Below are 17273 nucleotides of genomic sequence, written 5' to 3' on the forward strand. Positions count from 1 at the left end.
TTCCTACATTACAACAGTGAATACACTTCAAAAAGTACTTAATTGGCTGCAAAACGCTTTGGGATGTCCTGAGGTCGTGAAAGGTCTATCTACATATCTACCTTCAGCTCCTGGATATGTCAGCTCAAGGAAGGGTCCTTGGGTTGAGATGTTAAAATGAGGCCCTGTTTACCTTTTCAGGTGGACATTGAAGATCCTGTGTCAAATTTGGAAGACGAGCAGGGAATTCTTCCCGGTGTCCTACCCAACGCTCGTCCCTCAACTAACGACACCAAAACACAGATTAAGTCTCTTTGCTGCTTTTGTGGGATCTTGCTGTGTGCAAAATGGCTGCCACCTCTTGCCTACATAACAATGGTCACTGCACTTCAAAGCAATTCATCGTGTGAGGCGTTTCAGGATACAAGGGCTAATCAGGAATATTAATACCGAGGCTGCCCTTTGACCTCTTGGGCTGAGTGTAATATGGGAAACGAGTCAGTAATTGGGAATTCCTGGGAAACGAGTCTGAATGAAGATAACTCTCAATAAGACACTGCCTTTCGGATCACTGTTTATACTGAGCATCCTCATACTGGCAATGCTCTTCCTCGAAGATCCTGAAAGTCCCCCAACAAATATTTTTCACCGGGGAGGTGCAGGGAGGGGTGATGAAAAGCCTCGGCCCCTCTCCGTTGTGTCCCATTGACCGGTGACCTCTGTCACTGGAAATATCTCGTCTGAAAAGATTGCGATAGTGACGTATTTTTAATTGTCTTTTCCTCTCAGGGTGAGCTCGGGCCAAGTGGTCCTCGAGGAGAGGATGGACCTGAAGGTCCCAAAGGGCGGGTGGGACCTCCAGGTGACCCGGGACCATTGGGTGCGACAGGTGAGAAGGTGAGAGACACTGTGGTACGGTGCACCCCAACTGGGTGAATCATTCTTGTCAAAGTTAATGTCACGTGAGAGGGTTCTCTTCCCTCTTTCTTTTTCTTTCTTTCCTTTCCTTACTTCCAGGGTGATCCCTTCCCATAGATGATGAAATTGACCCTGAGCAGGGTGTTGTAGATGGATTGGAATTGGAGTTGGATCACTATTTCCTTCTGACTTCATATCCCCTCCATCACAAAGTCCGCCTACTTCCTGCTCCATAACATTCGACTCCTCCTCCCCTCCCTCAGCTCATTCTGTTGTTGAAACCTGAAGCCATTCCTTTGTGCCATCCAGACTCGACTATTCCAATGTTCTCCCGGCCGGTTTCCCATCCTCCCCCCTCCTTAAACTCTGCTGCCCGTTTCCTATCTCACGCCAAGTCCTGCTCGCCCGTCACCCCCGTGCTCCCCATCTCCCCACCCCACGCTTCCAATTTCAAATTCTCATCCCTGTATTTAAATCCCTTCATGGTCTCGGCTCTCCCTATCTCTGTAACCTCCTCCAGCCCTCTGAGAACTCTCTGTTCCTCTGACTCTGGCCTCTTGTACATCTTCTGTTCCTCTGCTCCACCATTGGCCACCGTGCTTTCAGCCACCTAGGCCTTAAGCTCTGGAATTCCCTCTCTAAACCTCTCCGCCTCTCTCTCCTCCTTTAAGATGCTCCTTAAAACCTACCTCTTTGACCAAGCTTTTGGTCACCTGTCCTAATATCTCCTTAGGTGGCTCGGTGTCAAATTTTGTTTGATAATTGCTCCTGTGAAGCGCCTTGGGACGTTTTACTATGTTAAAGGCGCTATATAAATGCAAATTTTTGTAGTTGTTCATGGACAATGAATGTACAAGTCATATATATAACACGGGGTACTCTGTGTGTTGTGATTATTACTGTTTAACACCAACTATTTTCCTGTTTTTAGGGTAAACTCGGAGTTCCTGGTCTTCCTGGTTATCCCGGACGTCAGGGCCCCAAGGTAAGAACATCAATCTATCCCCAACAGTCCAGCACTGAATTACACAACACTTACAATGATCAATATATATTACATTCTGTATATATGTCATCTATTTAGGCATGTCTTTGAGTAATACTTGTTCCTTTGTATATGCGAGTACATATGTGTGTACATGCCTCTGTTTGTGTTTGGTTATGTGTGTATACGTCTTCTTTATGTGTGTGTCTCTCTGTATGCCTCTGTATATATGGGAGTGTGTGCATTTCTGCACTTTAGTATATCTCTTTGTGTGTCTGTATGTGCCTGTGTGTGTATGTGTGTCATTATGTGTGTGTGTGTGTCTATGTGTTTGTATGTATGCATGTACCTATTTGTGTGTGTCTATGTATCTGTCTCTGCTTGTCTATGTACGTGTGTGTGTGTGTGTGTGTGTACCTGTATTTGTATAACTGTATGTGTATATACGTGTGTGTGTGTGTGCGCGCATATACCTGTGTGTGTCTTTGTACATGTGTGTGTGTATACACCTGTGTGTGTCTTTGTACCTGTGTATGTGTATGTGTGTGTGTATACTGTGTGTGTGTGTGTGTGTGTGTGTGTATATACACCTGTGTGTGTCTTTGTACCTGTGTATGTGTATGTGTGTGTATACTGTGTGTGTGTGTGTGTGTGTGTGTGTGTGTCTGTCTATGTACGTGTAGGTAGATAAATGGGGAATAATTAATGGACCAAACATCGTGAGTTCCTGACACGAGTGACCGACAGGTGCAACTCGCTGCTGATAGCGGGTACTTCTAAAATCAGTCCTTTGTGTGTACCTCTAGATGTATTTATAATTGTGTGTTTATCTGTGTATTTTCACCTGTACCTCTGTGTGCACAACTGTTGTGTGCCTGTGTGCACCTTTGGCATCAGCCGTGGCTCTGAATCAGAAGGCCATGGGTTCAAACCCCACTCCAGAGCCTTGAGCACATAATCCAGGCTGACAGTTCGTTACTGAAGGAGGTGCTGCACTGTCGGAGGTGCCGTGTTTTGGATGAGACGTTAAACCGAGGCCCCGTCTACCCTCTCAGATGGACGTAAAAGATCCCATGACACTATTTTGAAGAAGAGCAGAGGAGTTCTTCGTGTCCTGGCCAATATTTATTCCTCAACCAACATCACCAAAACAGATGATCTGGTCATGATCTCATTGCTGTTTGTGGGATCTTGCTGTGCACAAATTGGCTGCCACATTTCCTACACTACAACAGTGACTACACTTCAAAAATACTTCATTGGCTGGAAAGTGCTTTGGAGCATCCTGAGGTCGTGAAAGGTGCAACATAAATGCAAACCTTTCAAGTGCGTATGCTGTGTATGTGTCTCCCTGAACCTGTGTACGTACCTGTGCCTGTGTGTTCTTGCACTGTGCACATATCTATTACCTGTGTGTGTACCTCTACCAGTGTTGTTCCTGTATTACTATGTGTTCCAAACCAGAGCGTGTACCTCTACCTGTGCATGTTCCTGTGTGTGTGCTCCTGTACCTGTGTGTATACTCCTGTACCTGTGCATGCTCCTGTACCTGTGTGTGTGCTCCTGTACCTGTGTGTGTGCTCCTGTACCCGTGCGTGCTCCTGTACCTGTGTGTGCTCCTGTACCTGTGCATGCTCCTGTACCTGTGTGTGCTCCTGTACCTGTGTGTGCTCCTGTACCTGTGTGTGTGCTCCTGTACCTGTGTGTGTGCTCCTGTACCTGTGTGTGTGCTCCTGTACCCGTGCGTGCTCCTGTACCTGTGTGTGCTCCTGTACCTGTGTGTGCTCCTGTACCTGTGTGTGTGCTCCTGTACCTGTGTGTGCTCCTGTACCTGTGTGTGCTCCTGTACCTGTGTGTGCTCCTGTACCTGTGTGTGTGCTCCTGTACCTGTGTGTGCTCCTGTACCTGTGTGTGTGCTCCTGTACCTGTGTGTGCTCCTGTACCTGTGTGTGCTCCTGTACCTGTGTGTGCTCCTGTACCTGTGTGTGTGCTCCTGTACCCGTGTGTGCTCCTGTACCTGTGTGTGCTCCTGTACCTGTGTGTGTGCTCCTGTACCTGTGTGTGCTCCTGTACCTGTGTGTGCTCCTGTACCTGTGTGTGTGCTCCTGTACCTGTGTGTGCTCCTGTACCTGTGTGTGTGCTCCTGTACCTGTGTGTGCTCCTGTACCTGTGTGTGTGCTCCTGTACCTGTGTGTGTGCTGCTGTACCTGTGTGTGTGCTGCTGTACCTGTGTGTGCTCCTGTACCTGTGTGTGTGCTCCTGTACCTGTGTGTGTGCTCCTGTACCTGTGTGTGCTCCTGTACCTGTGTGTGCTCCTGTACCTGCGTGTGCTCCTGTACCTGTGTGTGTTCCTGTACCTGTGTGTGTGCTCCTGTACCTGTGTGTGTGCTCCTGTACCTGTGTGTGTGCTCCTGTACCTGTGTGTGTGCTCCTGTACCCGTGTGTGTGCTCCTGTACATTTGTGTGTGTTCCTGTACCTGTGTGTGCTCCTGTACCTGTGTGTGCTCCTGTACCTGTGTGTGTGCTCCTGTACCTGTGTGTGTGCTCCTGTACCCGTGTGTGCTCCTGTACCCGTGTGTGCTCCTGTACCTGTTTGTGCTCCTGTACCTGTGTGTACTCCTGTACCTGTGTGTGCTCCTGTATGGGTGTGTATGTTTCTGTACCTGTGTGTGCTCCTGTACCGGTGTGTATGTTTCTGTACCTGTGTGTGTGCTCCTGTACCTGTATGTATGCTCCTGTACATGTGTGTGCTCCAGTACATGTGTGTGCTCTTGTACCTGTGTTTGTGCTTCTGTACCTGTGTGCATGCTCCTGTTCCTGTGTGTGCTCCTGTACCTGTGCGTGTGTTCCTGTACCTGTGTGTGTTCCTGTACCTGTGTGTGTTCCTGTACCTGTGTGTGCTCCTGTACCTGTGTGTGTTCCTGTACCTGTGTGTGTTCCTGTACCTGTGTGTGCTCCTGTACCTGTGTGTGCTCCTGTACCTGTGTGTGTGCTCCTGTACCTGTGTGTGTTCCTGTACCTGTGCGTGCTCCTGTACCTGTGTGTGCTCCTGTACCTGTGTGTGCTCCTGTACCTGTGTGTGTGCTCCTGTACCTGTGTGTGTGCTCCTGTACCTGTGTGTGTTCCTGTACCTGTGTGTGTTCCTGTACCTGTGTGTGTGCTCCTGTACCTGTGCGTGTGTTCCTGTACCTGTGTGTGCTCCTGTACCTGTGTGTGCTCCTGTACCTGTGTGTGTTCCTGTACCTGTGTGTGCTCCTGTACCTGTGTGTGCTCCTGTACCTGTGTGTGTTCCTGTACCTGTGTGTGTGCTCCTGTACCTGTGTGTGTGCTCCTGTACATGTGTGTGCTCCAGTACATGTGTGTGCTCTTGTACCTGTGTGTGCTCCTGTACCTGTGTGTGCTCCTGTACCTGTGTGTGTTCCTGTACCTGTGTGTGCTCCTGTACCTGTGTGTGCTCCTGTACCTGTGTGTGCTCCTGTACGGGTGTGTATGTTTCTGTACCTGTGTGTGTGCTCCTGTACCTGTGTGTGCTCCTGTACCGGTGTGTATGTTTCTGTACCTGTATGTGTGCTCCTGTACCTGTATGTATGCTCCTGTACATGTGTGTGCTCCAGTACATGTGTGTGCTCTTGTACCTGTGTTTGTGCTTCTGTACCTGTGTGCATGCTCCTGTTCCTGTGTGTGCTCCTGTACCTGTGCGTGTGTTCCTGTACCTGTGTGTGTTCCTGTACCTGTGTGTGTTCCTGTACCTGTGTGTGTTCCTGTACCTGTGCGTGTGTTCCTGTACCTGTGTGTGTTCCTGTACCTGTGTGTGCTCCTGTACCTGTGTGTGCTCCTGTACCTGTGTGTGTGCTCCTGTACCTGTGTGTGTTCCTGTACCTGTGTGTGTTCCTGTACCTGTGTGTGTGCTCCTGTACCTGTGTGTGTTCCTGTTCCTGTGTGTGCTCCTGTACCTGTGTGTGTTCCTGTACCTGTGTGTGTTCCTGTACCTGTGTGTGTTCCTGTACCTGTGTGTGCTCCTGTACCTGTGTGTGCTCCTGTACCTGTGTGTGTGCTCCTGTACCTGTGTGTGCTCCTGTACCTGTGTGTGCTCCTGTACCTGTGTGTGCTCCTGTACCTGTGTGTGTGCTCCTGTACCCGTGTGTGCTCCTGTACCTGTGTGTGCTCCTGTACCTGTGTGTGTGCTCCTGTGCCTGTGTGTGCTCCTGTACCTGTGTGTGCTCCTGTACCTGTGTGTGCTCCTGTACCTGTGCGTGCTCCTGTACCTGTGTGTGTGCTCCTGTACCTGTGTGTGCTCCTGTACCTGTGTGTGTGCTCCTGTACCTGTGTGTGCTCCTGTACCTGTGTGTGTGCTCCTGTACCTGTGTGTGTGCTGCTGTACCTGTGTGTGTGCTGCTGTACCTGTGTGTGTGCTCCTGTACCTGTGTGTGTGCTCCTGTACCTGTGTGTGTGCTCCTGTACCTGTGTGTGTGCTCCTGTACCTGTGTGTGCTCCTGTACCTGTGTGTGCTCCTGTACCTGCGTGTGCTCCTGTACCTGTGTGTGTTCCTGTACCTGTGTGTGTGCTCCTGTACCTGTGTGTGTGCTCCTGTACCTGTGTGTGTGCTCCTGTACCTGTGTGTGTGCTCCTGTACCCGTGTGTGTGCTCCTGTACATTTGTGTGTGTTCCTGTACCTGTGTGTGCTCCTGTACCTGTGTGTGCTCCTGTACCTGTGTGTGTGCTCCTGTACCTGTGTGTGTGCTCCTGTACCCGTGTGTGCTCCTGTACCTGTGTGTGCTCCTGTACCTGTTTGTGCTCCTGTACCTGTGTGTACTCCTGTACCTGTGTGTGCTCCTGTATGGGTGTGTATGTTTCTGTACCTGTGTGTGCTCCTGTACCGGTGTGTATGTTTCTGTACCTGTGTGTGTGCTCCTGTACCTGTATGTATGCTCCTGTACATGTGTGTGCTCCAGTACATGTGTGTGCTCTTGTACCTGTGTTTGTGCTTCTGTACCTGTGTGCATGCTCCTGTTCCTGTGTGTGCTCCTGTACCTGTGCGTGTGTTCCTGTACCTGTGTGTGTTCCTGTACCTGTGTGTGTTCCTGTACCTGTGTGTGCTCCTGTACCTGTGTGTGTTCCTGTACCTGTGTGTGTTCCTGTACCTGTGTGTGCTCCTGTACCTGTGTGTGCTCCTGTACCTGTGTGTGTGCTCCTGTACCTGTGTGTGTTCCTGTACCTGTGCGTGCTCCTGTACCTGTGTGTGCTCCTGTACCTGTGTGTGCTCCTGTACCTGTGTGTGTGCTCCTGTACCTGTGTGTGTGCTCCTGTACCTGTGTGTGTTCCTGTACCTGTGTGTGTTCCTGTACCTGTGTGTGTGCTCCTGTACCTGTGTGTGTGTTCCTGTACCTGTGTGTGCTCCTGTACCTGTGTGTGCTCCTGTACCTGTGTGTGTTCCTGTACCTGTGTGTGCTCCTGTACCTGTGTGTGCTCCTGTACCTGTGTGTGTTCCTGTACCTGTGTGTGTGCTCCTGTACCTGTGTGTGTGCTCCTGTACATGTGTGTGCTCCAGTACATGTGTGTGCTCTTGTACCTGTGTGTGCTCCTGTACCTGTGTGTGCTCCTGTACCTGTGTGTGTTCCTGTACCTGTGTGTGCTCCTGTACCTGTGTGTGCTCCTGTACCTGTGTGTGCTCCTGTACGGGTGTGTATGTTTCTGTACCTGTGTGTGTGCTCCTGTACCTGTGTGTGCTCCTGTACCGGTGTGTATGTTTCTGTACCTGTATGTGTGCTCCTGTACCTGTATGTATGCTCCTGTACATGTGTGTGCTCCAGTACATGTGTGTGCTCTTGTACCTGTGTTTGTGCTTCTGTACCTGTGTGCATGCTCCTGTTCCTGTGTGTGCTCCTGTACCTGTGCGTGTGTTCCTGTACCTGTGTGTGTTCCTGTACCTGTGTGTGTTCCTGTACCTGTGTGTGTTCCTGTACCTGTGCGTGTGTTCCTGTACCTGTGTGTGTTCCTGTACCTGTGTGTGCTCCTGTACCTGTGTGTGCTCCTGTACCTGTGTGTGTGCTCCTGTACCTGTGTGTGTTCCTGTACCTGTGTGTGTTCCTGTACCTGTGTGTGTGCTCCTGTACCTGTGTGTGTTCCTGTTCCTGTGTGTGCTCCTGTACCTGTGTGTGTTCCTGTACCTGTGTGTGTTCCTGTACCTGTGTGTGTTCCTGTACCTGTGTGTGCTCCTGTACCTGTGTGTGCTCCTGTACCTGTGTGTGTGCTCCTGTACCTGTGTGTGTTCCTGTACCTGTGTGTGTTCCTGTACCTGTGTGTGCTCCTGTACCTGTGTGTGCTCCTGCACCTGTGTGTGTGCTCCTGTACCTGTGTGTGTTCCTGTACCTGTGTGTGCTCCTGTACCTGTGTGTGCTCCTGTACCTGTGTGTGCTCCTGTACCTGTGTGTGTGCTCCTGTACCTGTGTGTGTTCCTGTACCTGTGTGTGTGCTCCTGTACCTGTGTGTGTGCTCCTGTACATGTGTGTGTGCTCCTGTACCTGTGTGTGTTCCTGTACCTGTGTGTGTGCTCCTGTACCTGTGTGTGCTCCTGTACCTGTGTGTGCTCCTGTACCTGTACCTGTGTGTGCTCCTGTACCTGTGTGTGTGCTCCTGTACCTGTGTGTGTGCTCCTGTTCCTGTGTGTGCTCCTGTTCCTGTGTGTGCTCCTGTACCTGTGTGTGTGCTCCTCTACCTGTGTGTGCGCCTGTACCTGTGTGTGTGCTCCTGTACCTGTGTGTGTGCTCCTGTACCTGTGTGTGTTCCTGTACCTGTGTGTGTTCCTGTACCTGTGTGTGTTCCTGTACCTGTGGGTGTGCTCCTGTACCTGTGTGTGTGCTCCTGTACCTGTGTGTGTGCTCCTGTTCCTGTGTGTGCTCCTGTACCTGTGTGTGTGCTCCTCTACCTGTGTGTGCGCCTGTACCTGTGTGTGTGCTCCTGTACCTGTGTGTGTTCCTGTACCTGTGTGTGTGCTCCTGTACCTGTGTGTGTTCCTGTACCTGTGTGTGTTCCTGTACCTGTGTGTGTGCTCCTGTACCTGTGTGTGTTCCTGTACCTGTGTGTGTTCCTGTACCTGTGTGTGTGCTCCTGTACCTGTGTGTGTTCCTGTTCCTGTGTGTGCTCCTGTACCCGTGCGTGCGCCTGTACCTGTGTGTGTTCCTGTACCTGTGTGTGCTCCTGTACCTGTGTGTGTGCTCCTGTACCTGTGTGTGTGCTCCTGTACCCGTGCGTGCGCCTGTACCTGTGAGTGCTCCTGTACCTGTGTGTGTGCTCCTGTACCTGTGTGTGTGCGCCTGTACCCGTGCGTGCGCCTGTACCCATGCGTGCGCCTGTACCTATGTGTGTTCCTGTACCTGTGTGTGTGTTCCTGTACCTGTGTGTGTTCCTGTACCTGTGTGTGCGCTCCTGTACCTGTGTGTGTGCGCCTGTACCCGTGCGTGCGCCTGTACCTATGTGTGTTCCTGTACCTGTGTGTGTGTTCCTGTACCTGTGTGTGTGCGCCTGTACCTATGTGTGTTCCTGTACCTGTGTGTGTTCCTGTACCTGTGTGTGCGCTCCTGTACCTGTGTGTGTGCGCCTGTACCCGTGCGTGCGCCTGTACCTATGTGTGTTCCTGTACCTGTGTGTGTGCTCCTGTACCTGTGTGTGTGCTCCTCTACCTGTGTGTGCGCCTGTACCCGTGCGTGCGCCTGTACCTGTGTGCGTGCGCCTGTACCCGTGAGTGTACCTATACCCTGGCTGGTGTTTCCCTTCCCTAGCCTGTGGCCAATTGTCATGTCCTACCCCGTGAGATCAACAAAATCAGCCCAGACCAGCAATCGCACCTTGCACCTTCCAGGTCAATAAGGCTCCATACCACACGGGGGCAGTGAAGTCAATGGAGAGAAAAATCAGTCGGGGAGTAAAACCAGCGTTGGGCCCGAGCCCGTCAGTTTCCCACTGGGCAGGTTAGATTAAAATGTCCCCCCCTAAGAATTGAAAAGGCCCCTGCAGCGCTGGTGGGAGTGCGCTGGAAGATCAGTAACACCGCGCTGTCTGCTCTGTCTAACCATCCGCTTCCTTTTCCCAGGGCTCCCTTGGTTTCCCAGGATTCCCAGGTACTAACGGTGAGAAAGGTGCTCGGGTAAGTTTTGAGAGATGGGTCTCAACGTCTCACCATCAGAAAACATGTCAACAAATTCTTCAGCATCTTATTGTTAACAAGGAAAGCCACGTACAGCGATTGGAACTGATCATCTGTCTGTCTTTGTCTCTCGTTCTTTCTCTGTCTCTCTCTGCCTATCTCTCTCACTCTTGCTCTCTTTGTCTTTGTGTCTCTCACTTGATCTGTACCCTTTTCTCTATCTCTGTCTTTCTCACTATCTCTGCATCGATATGTACCTCTCCCTTTCTCTGTATTTCTTTCTGTGTATCTGTCTCTCTCTTTCTCATTCTCTATCTTGGTCTCTCTCTCTCTCTCTCTCTCTCTTTGCTCTCTCCTCCAACTCCCTCTCTTTTTCTGTATGTTCTCTCTCTATTCTCTATCTCTATCCATCTCTCTCTCTGTCACTTTATCTCTCTTCCGATCCCTCTGCTCTCTACTTTCCATCTCTGTCTCTCTTTCTCCCCCTGGCTCTTCTCTCTCTCCTCAACCTGCTCTTTCTCATCCATTTATTTCTCTCCTGCTCTCTGCTCTATCTCTGTCTCTTTGTCCTCTATCTCTGTCTCTCTCCCTCTCTTTCTCTGCTCCTTCCCCTCGGGCTCTGTCTCTCTCTCTCTTTCTCCTTTATCTCTGTCTCTCTTTCTCTGCTCGTTTTCCTCTATCTCTGTCTCTCTCTCTTTCTCTTCTATCTCTGTCTCTCTCTCTTTCTCTTCTATCTCTGTCTCTCTCTCTTTCTCTTCTATCTCTGTCTCTCTCTCTTTCTCTTCTATCTCTGTCTCTCTCTCTTTCTCTGCTCTTTCCCATCCACCTCTGTCTCTCCCCCTCTTTCTCCTCCAACCCTGTCCCTCTCCTTCTCTCTTTCTCCCTCTGTCTCCTCTCTTTCTCTGCTGTTTCCCCTCTGCCTCTGTCTCTCTCCCCTTCTTTCTGCTCTATCTCTGCCTCTCTCCCTCTCTTTCTCTGCTCTTTCTCCTCCATCCCTGTCTCTCTCCATCTCTCTTTCTGTCTCCTCTCTTTCCCCTCTGCCTCTGTCTCTCACCCTCTATCTCTGCCTGTCTCCCTCTCTTTCTCCGCTCTTTCTCCTCCATCCCTGTCTCTCTCCATCTCTCTTTCTCCCTCTGTCTCCTCTCTTGTTCTGCTCTTTCTCCTCCATCTCTTTTTTTTTCGCTCTTCCTTCTATCCTCCCAGGGTTTGCAAGGCAAGTTGGGACCAAGAGGACAACGTGGACCAACGGTACGTCAGCTTTAAGAATTTGAATTGAATTCTTTCTCGATTTAGTAACTGCTCACAAAATGTAACCCAGGTTAACGGGAGTGAGAGGAAGCATAACAGCCGGCCGCCCAATGGGAGTGTGAGATAGAGCAGACATGGTCCCCCAGCTCTACTTTTACGTTGGACCATTAGCGGCCAGGCTTGGGCGGTCACTGAGTGATTAATAACTTTGGTTTTCTCCCCCAGGGCCCAAGGGGTCAACGAGGACCAAGAGGCTCAACTGGAAAACCAGGGGCAAAGGTGAGTCTTTAGGAAAAGGGGGTTATCATGGTGGTCCGGGGGGAGTGGGAAACACTAAAGAACATGAGCTGGAATTCCTAACATCGTCAGATTCATATATTAATCATACTGGTGTATGATATTATAACACAACTGTATACTGAGAGTGGGGTGTGTAATAGAGGGAGTATTGCAACTGAGAGCCTTGTAATGGGGCCTGGGTATGTAATAGAGAGAGTATTACAACTGAGAGCCTTGTAATGGGGCCTGGGTGTGTAATGGAGAGAGTATTACAACTGAGAGGCTTGTAATGGGGCCTGAGTGTGCAATAGAGAGATGTTGTAACTGAGAGCTTTGTAATCAGGACTGGGTGTGTAATAGAGAGCGTGTTATAACTGAGAGCCTTTATAACGGGGCCTGGGTGACTAATAGTGCGTTATAACTTTAGAGCCTTGTAACCGGACCTGGGTATGTACTAGAGAGAGTGTTGTAACTGAAAACGCTTGTAATAGGGCCTGGGTGAGTAATAGAGAGAGTGCTATAACTAAAAGCCCTTGTAATGGGGCCTGGGTGTGTAATAGAGAGAGTGTTATAACTGAAAGCCCTTGTAATGGGGCTGGATGTGTAATAGAGAGAGTGTTATAACTGATAGCCCTTGTAATGGGGCCTGGGTGTGCAATAGAGAGAGTGTTATAACTGAAAGCCCTTGTAATGGGGCCAGGGTGTGTAATAGAGAGACTGTTATAACTGAAAGCCCTTGTAATGGGGCTGGACTGGGATGCTGATTTACAGTGTTTTGGGAGGGTGCAGGTTTATTCCGTGTAATAAAGCATTGCAGCTCATTGTATTTTTTGCTCTCTCGAACAGGGAACCTCAGGAACTGATGGGCCTCCAGGTCCTTCTGGTGAAAGGGTGAGTCTGTCCAATTATATCAAACTGTAACCAGAACAGCCAGTGCCTTCAGAACAGGAAACACCCAATAGGTCTAACAGATGGTTGGGGTACTGGGGGGACCAGATTCAGTGGGAAAGCTGGGGTACTGGGGGACCAGATTCAGTGGGAAAGCTGGGGTACTGGGGGGACCAGATTCAGTGGGAGAGTTGGGGTACTGGGGGGACCAGATTCAGTGGGAGAGTTGGGGTACTGGGGGGACCAGATTCAGTGGGAAAGCTGGGGTACTGGGGGGACCAGATTCAGTGGGAAAGCTGGGGTACTGGGGGGACCAGATTCAGTGGGAGAGTTGGGGTACTGGGGGGACCAGATTCAGTGGGAGAGTTGGGGTACTGGGGGGACCAGATTCAGTGGGAGAGTTGGGGTACTGGGGGGACCAGATTCAGTGGGAAAGCTGGGGTACTGGGGGGACCAGATTCAGTGGGAAAGCTGGGGTACTGGGGGGACCAGATTCAGTGGGAGAGTTGGGGTACTGGGGGGACCAGATTCAGTGGGAAAGCTGGGGTACTGGGGGGACAAGATTCAGTGGGAGAGTTGGGGTACTGGGGGGACCAGATTCAGTGGGAGAGTTGGGGTACTGGGGGGACCAGATTCAATGGGAGAGCTGGGTGATAGGGGGGACAAGATTCAGTGGGAGAGTTGGGGTACTGGGGGGGACCAGATTCAGTGGGAAAGCTGGGGTACTGGGGGGACCAGATTCAGTGGGAGAGTTGGGGTACTGGGGGGACCAGATTCAGTGGGAGAATTAGGGTACTGGGGGGACCAGATTCAGTGGGAGAGTTGGGGTACTGGGGGGACCAGATTCGATGGGAGAGCTGGGTGATAGGGGGGACCAGATTCAGTGGGAGAGTTGGGGTAATGGGGGGACAAGATTCAGTTGGAGAGTGAGGTTGTGGGTCCTCACCTTATGCATGGTATTTGTGAGTCTGGGATCTTTAAGTGAAATATAAATATTTGTTGATTGGGGAGTCCTCAGCTCACTGCCCTACACAGTGTTAGAGAGTTGAGGTGCTCAGTTCAGACCTGCCCTGAGCATCGTTTCAATTAAACAAGCTTTTTCTTCTTCTTTCCTTTTCAATGTAGGGCCTTCCAGGACCTCAAGGTCCCACCGGCTTCCCAGGACCGAAAGGACCACCCGTAAGTGAATTTAAAACACTTCCGTCATTTACCGACTCCGGCCACGAGCCCCAGTCTCTCGGGACCGTAATGTCCCTGAGAGCGTCCCTGGGGGCATGAGGATCTAGAGACGGTCGCGTACACTGGCTGAAAGATGTGCGTAACACACGGGTCAGTGTGATCGGATAAACTAAACAGGCTGAGATAGTCAGCAGAGGGGATTCACACCAACACATAAACCGATAAGATACCAAAATCAGACTGCAGGTCTTTAACCTCCCTGTGCCTTCTTTGGATTAAACGTCTCAGCACGGATCCATTGTAGAGGTGCTGAGAACAGGAGCCAGTCCTGGTCAGAGCTCAGGAGCGAAGGCTGAGAGTGAGTGTTATGGGGCACAGTTACAAGACATGTACTGGTCAGAGCTCAGGAGCGAAGGCTGAGAGTGAGTGTTATGGGGCGCAGTTACAAGACATGTCCTGGTCAGAGCTCAGGAGTGAAGGCTGAGAGTGAGTGTTATGGGGCACAGTTACAAGACATGTACTGGTCAGAGCTCAGGAGTGAAGGCTGAGAGTGAGTGTTATGGGGCACAGTTACAAGACATGTACTGGTCAGAGCTCAGGAGCGAAGGCTGAGAGTGAGTGTTATGGGGCGCAGTTACAAGACATGTACTGGTCAGAGCTCAGGAGCGAAGGCTGAGAGTGAGTGTTATGGGGCACAGTTACAAGACATGTACTGGTCAGAGCTCAGGAGCGAAGGCTGAGAGTGAGTGTTATGGGGCGCAGTTACAAGACATGTACTGGTCAGAGCTCAGGAGCGAAGGCTGAGAGTGAGTGTTATGGGGCTCGTGAGATGCTCTTTCGGACAGACTGGTGAGTGTACCACCGTGTGAAACAATTTCCGGGCCTGTCTGCGGGACCAGGCACCGGGCGAACATCAAACGCAGACTGGCAGTAAAAGCGCTGGACTCTTTGGAAAGGACACCTCTCTCCCCCGATGGGCTTTACCGGCCCAGCTCCTGGCGAGGCAGTGCCAACCTCTGACTCCGCGCCCGGATCGTGCCATAACTCCAGCCTGTACCCAGCCTATTGGTGAGGGATCCATGCCTGCGGCTACAACACGCTGGCACAGTCGATCGGCAGCCTGACTCCGGAGTCCCGCGATTGCTGTGCCGTTGCCGTGGGAGGCAGGCAGAGATCTCCCACACTAACTCCGCTTTCTTCTGTTTCCAAATGGTAGGGACCGTCAGGAAAGGATGGTCTCCCAGGACACCCTGGACAGAGAGGCGAAGTGGTGAGTAGATCCATCCGAAAGAGATGACAAAAGACAGAACTTGCATTTATATTGGGTCTTTCACGGCCTCAGTACATCCCAGAGCGATTCATTGGGAGAGCTAATGTACTGGAGGGATCGGGTTCATTGGGAGAGTTAATGTACTAGAGGCATGGGGTTCATTGGAGGTTTAATGTACTAGAGAGATAGGGTTCATTGGAGGTTTAATGTACTAGAGAGATAGGGTTCATTGGAGGTTCAATGTACTGGAGGGATAGGGTTCATTGGAGGTTTAATGTACTAGAGAGATAGGGTTCATTGGAGGTTCAATGTACTGGAGGGATGGGGTTCATTGGAGGTTTAATGTACTGGAGGGATGGGGTTCATTGGAGGTTCAATGTACTGGAGGGATGGGGTTCATTGGAGGTTTAATGTACTGGAGAGATAGGGTTCATTGGAGGTTCAATGTATTAGAGAGATAGGGTTCATTGGAGGTTTAATGTACTGGAGGGATGGGGTTCATTGGAGGTTTAATGTACTGGAGAGATAGGGTTCATTGGAGGTTTAATGCACTGGATGGATGGGGTTCATTGGAGGTTCAATGTACTGGAGGGATAGGGTTCATTGGAGGTTCAATGTACTAGAGAGATAGGGTTCATTGGAGGTTTAATGTACTGGAGAGATAGGGTTCATTGGATGTTTAATGTACTGGAGAGATAGGGTTCATTGGATGTTTAATGTACTGGAGAGATAGGGTTCATTGGAGGTTTAATGTACTGGAGGGATGGGGTTCATTGGAGGTTTAATGTACTGGAGGGATGGGGTTCATTGGAGGTTTAATGTACTGGAGGGATGGGGTTCATTGGAGGTTTAATGTACTGGAGAGATAGGGTTCATTGGATGTTTAATGTACTGGAGGGATGGGGTTCATTGGAGGTTTAATGTACTGGAGGGATGGGGTTCATTGGAGGTTTAATGTACTGGAGGGATGGGGTTCATTGGGAGAGTTAATGTATTAGAGGGATGGGCTTCATTGGAGAGTTAATGACCTAAAGGGATAGACTATGATGGGAGGGTTAATCTACGAGTGGGATTATCTTCGATCGGAGAATTAATGTATGAGAGGCTTTGATGGGTGGAAAGCTTTTTCTCATCCCTGACTTGTCTCATGTTTCCACATGTCCACGGGTAATGCTTGCTAATATATCGATTCCTGTCTCCAGGGTTTCCAAGGGAAGACTGGCCCTCCAGGCCCACCTGGTGTAGTTGGACCTCAGGTGAGTCCATGTTTTACAATTCACTGACCCCCCCCCCCCCTCCTGTCTGTACCAGGCTCTTCTTTTCCAAGTTCTGATCTTATTACAGCTCTTTGACTTTTACTCCAGGGTTCTAGTGGTGAATCGGGACCAATGGGGGAGAGGGGACATCCAGGACCTCCTGGGCCACCTGGGGAGCAAGGACTATCAGGCCCATCTGGGAAAGAAGGCACAAAGGTGAGTGAATCAACAGTCTGGATCATCTGTCCTTGGTTGGGTGGTGGTGCTGTGTTTGGATATTTACCAGGCTTTCCCCAGCTATCTGTCTTGCTCACAGTGTAGCTGTCTGCCCTTCTTTGTGGCTACCTAATTGTTGGGCTTCCTGTTTGGGTAACTGTAGTTCTCTGCCTGCCCGTGTTCTTAGCAAGTTGTGTCTACCTTTCTGTTGGCCTGTTTAGCTCTCCAGCTACCGGCTTGTCTGAGTGTTGATTTGGATCGCTGTCCAGCTGTCTGTCTGTGTCCCTAGAACCCCCCCGATTACCGTTGCAACACATTCCTGTGCTGGTGAGAGGTAGCAAAGGGAGACCAGTGAGAATGTCGTCAGCAAATCTGGTTTTTAAATTGTGCCTTTTAAGGTGGTAGGAACTGGTACTTGAGTGCCAGGATCGGTCGGGCCTGTACCGTGCCGGCTCTCAACAGAACGTGTTTTATAGACAGACCCAGCTCCGACTGAGCTCCAGCTGGTAAACGTGGCAGCAAGTGGGGCAAACACCTGCGTATCTCAGGTGGGGATTCCTGAGGTCAAAGTGTGCCAGGGGTAGCACACCCACCATGGGTGACAAATGGGTAGTTTTGCTTTTTGTTTTATGTGTGTGTCTCTCACTCTCACTCACTCTCACTCTCACTCACTCTCACTCTCACTCACTCTCACTCTCACTCTCTCTCACACTCTATCTCCCTCTATCTCTCTCACTCTCGCTCTCACTCTCTCTTACACTCTCTCTCACTCTCTCTCGCTCTCTCACTCTCTCTTACACTCTCTCTCTCACTCTCTCTCGCTCTCTCACTCTCTCTTACACTCTCTCTCTCACTTTCTCTCACTCTCACACACTCTCACTCTCACACTCACTCTCTCTCACTCAATCTCGC

General features: G+C 50.6%; 1 protein-coding gene across 1 annotated transcript in view; it reads left to right on the forward strand.

Annotated features, from left to right (window-relative positions):
• The window catches only part of LOC137305261 (collagen alpha-1(V) chain-like), a 522869-nt gene that overhangs the window by 447861 nt on the left and 57735 nt on the right, over nt 1–17273 (forward strand). The window contains exons 30-39 of the mRNA XM_067974118.1: nt 769–876; nt 1829–1882; nt 9972–10025; nt 11229–11273; nt 11499–11552; nt 12399–12443; nt 13566–13619; nt 14836–14889; nt 16092–16145; nt 16254–16361. Coding sequence (XP_067830219.1) covers nt 769–876; nt 1829–1882; nt 9972–10025; nt 11229–11273; nt 11499–11552; nt 12399–12443; nt 13566–13619; nt 14836–14889; nt 16092–16145; nt 16254–16361 — 630 coding nt within the window. The remainder of the gene's footprint in view (nt 1–768; nt 877–1828; nt 1883–9971; nt 10026–11228; nt 11274–11498; nt 11553–12398; nt 12444–13565; nt 13620–14835; nt 14890–16091; nt 16146–16253; nt 16362–17273) is intronic.

This window comes from Heptranchias perlo, chromosome 39, assembly GCF_035084215.1.
Source record: "Heptranchias perlo isolate sHepPer1 chromosome 39, sHepPer1.hap1, whole genome shotgun sequence".
NCBI classification, from domain to species: domain Eukaryota; kingdom Metazoa; phylum Chordata; class Chondrichthyes; order Hexanchiformes; family Hexanchidae; genus Heptranchias; species Heptranchias perlo.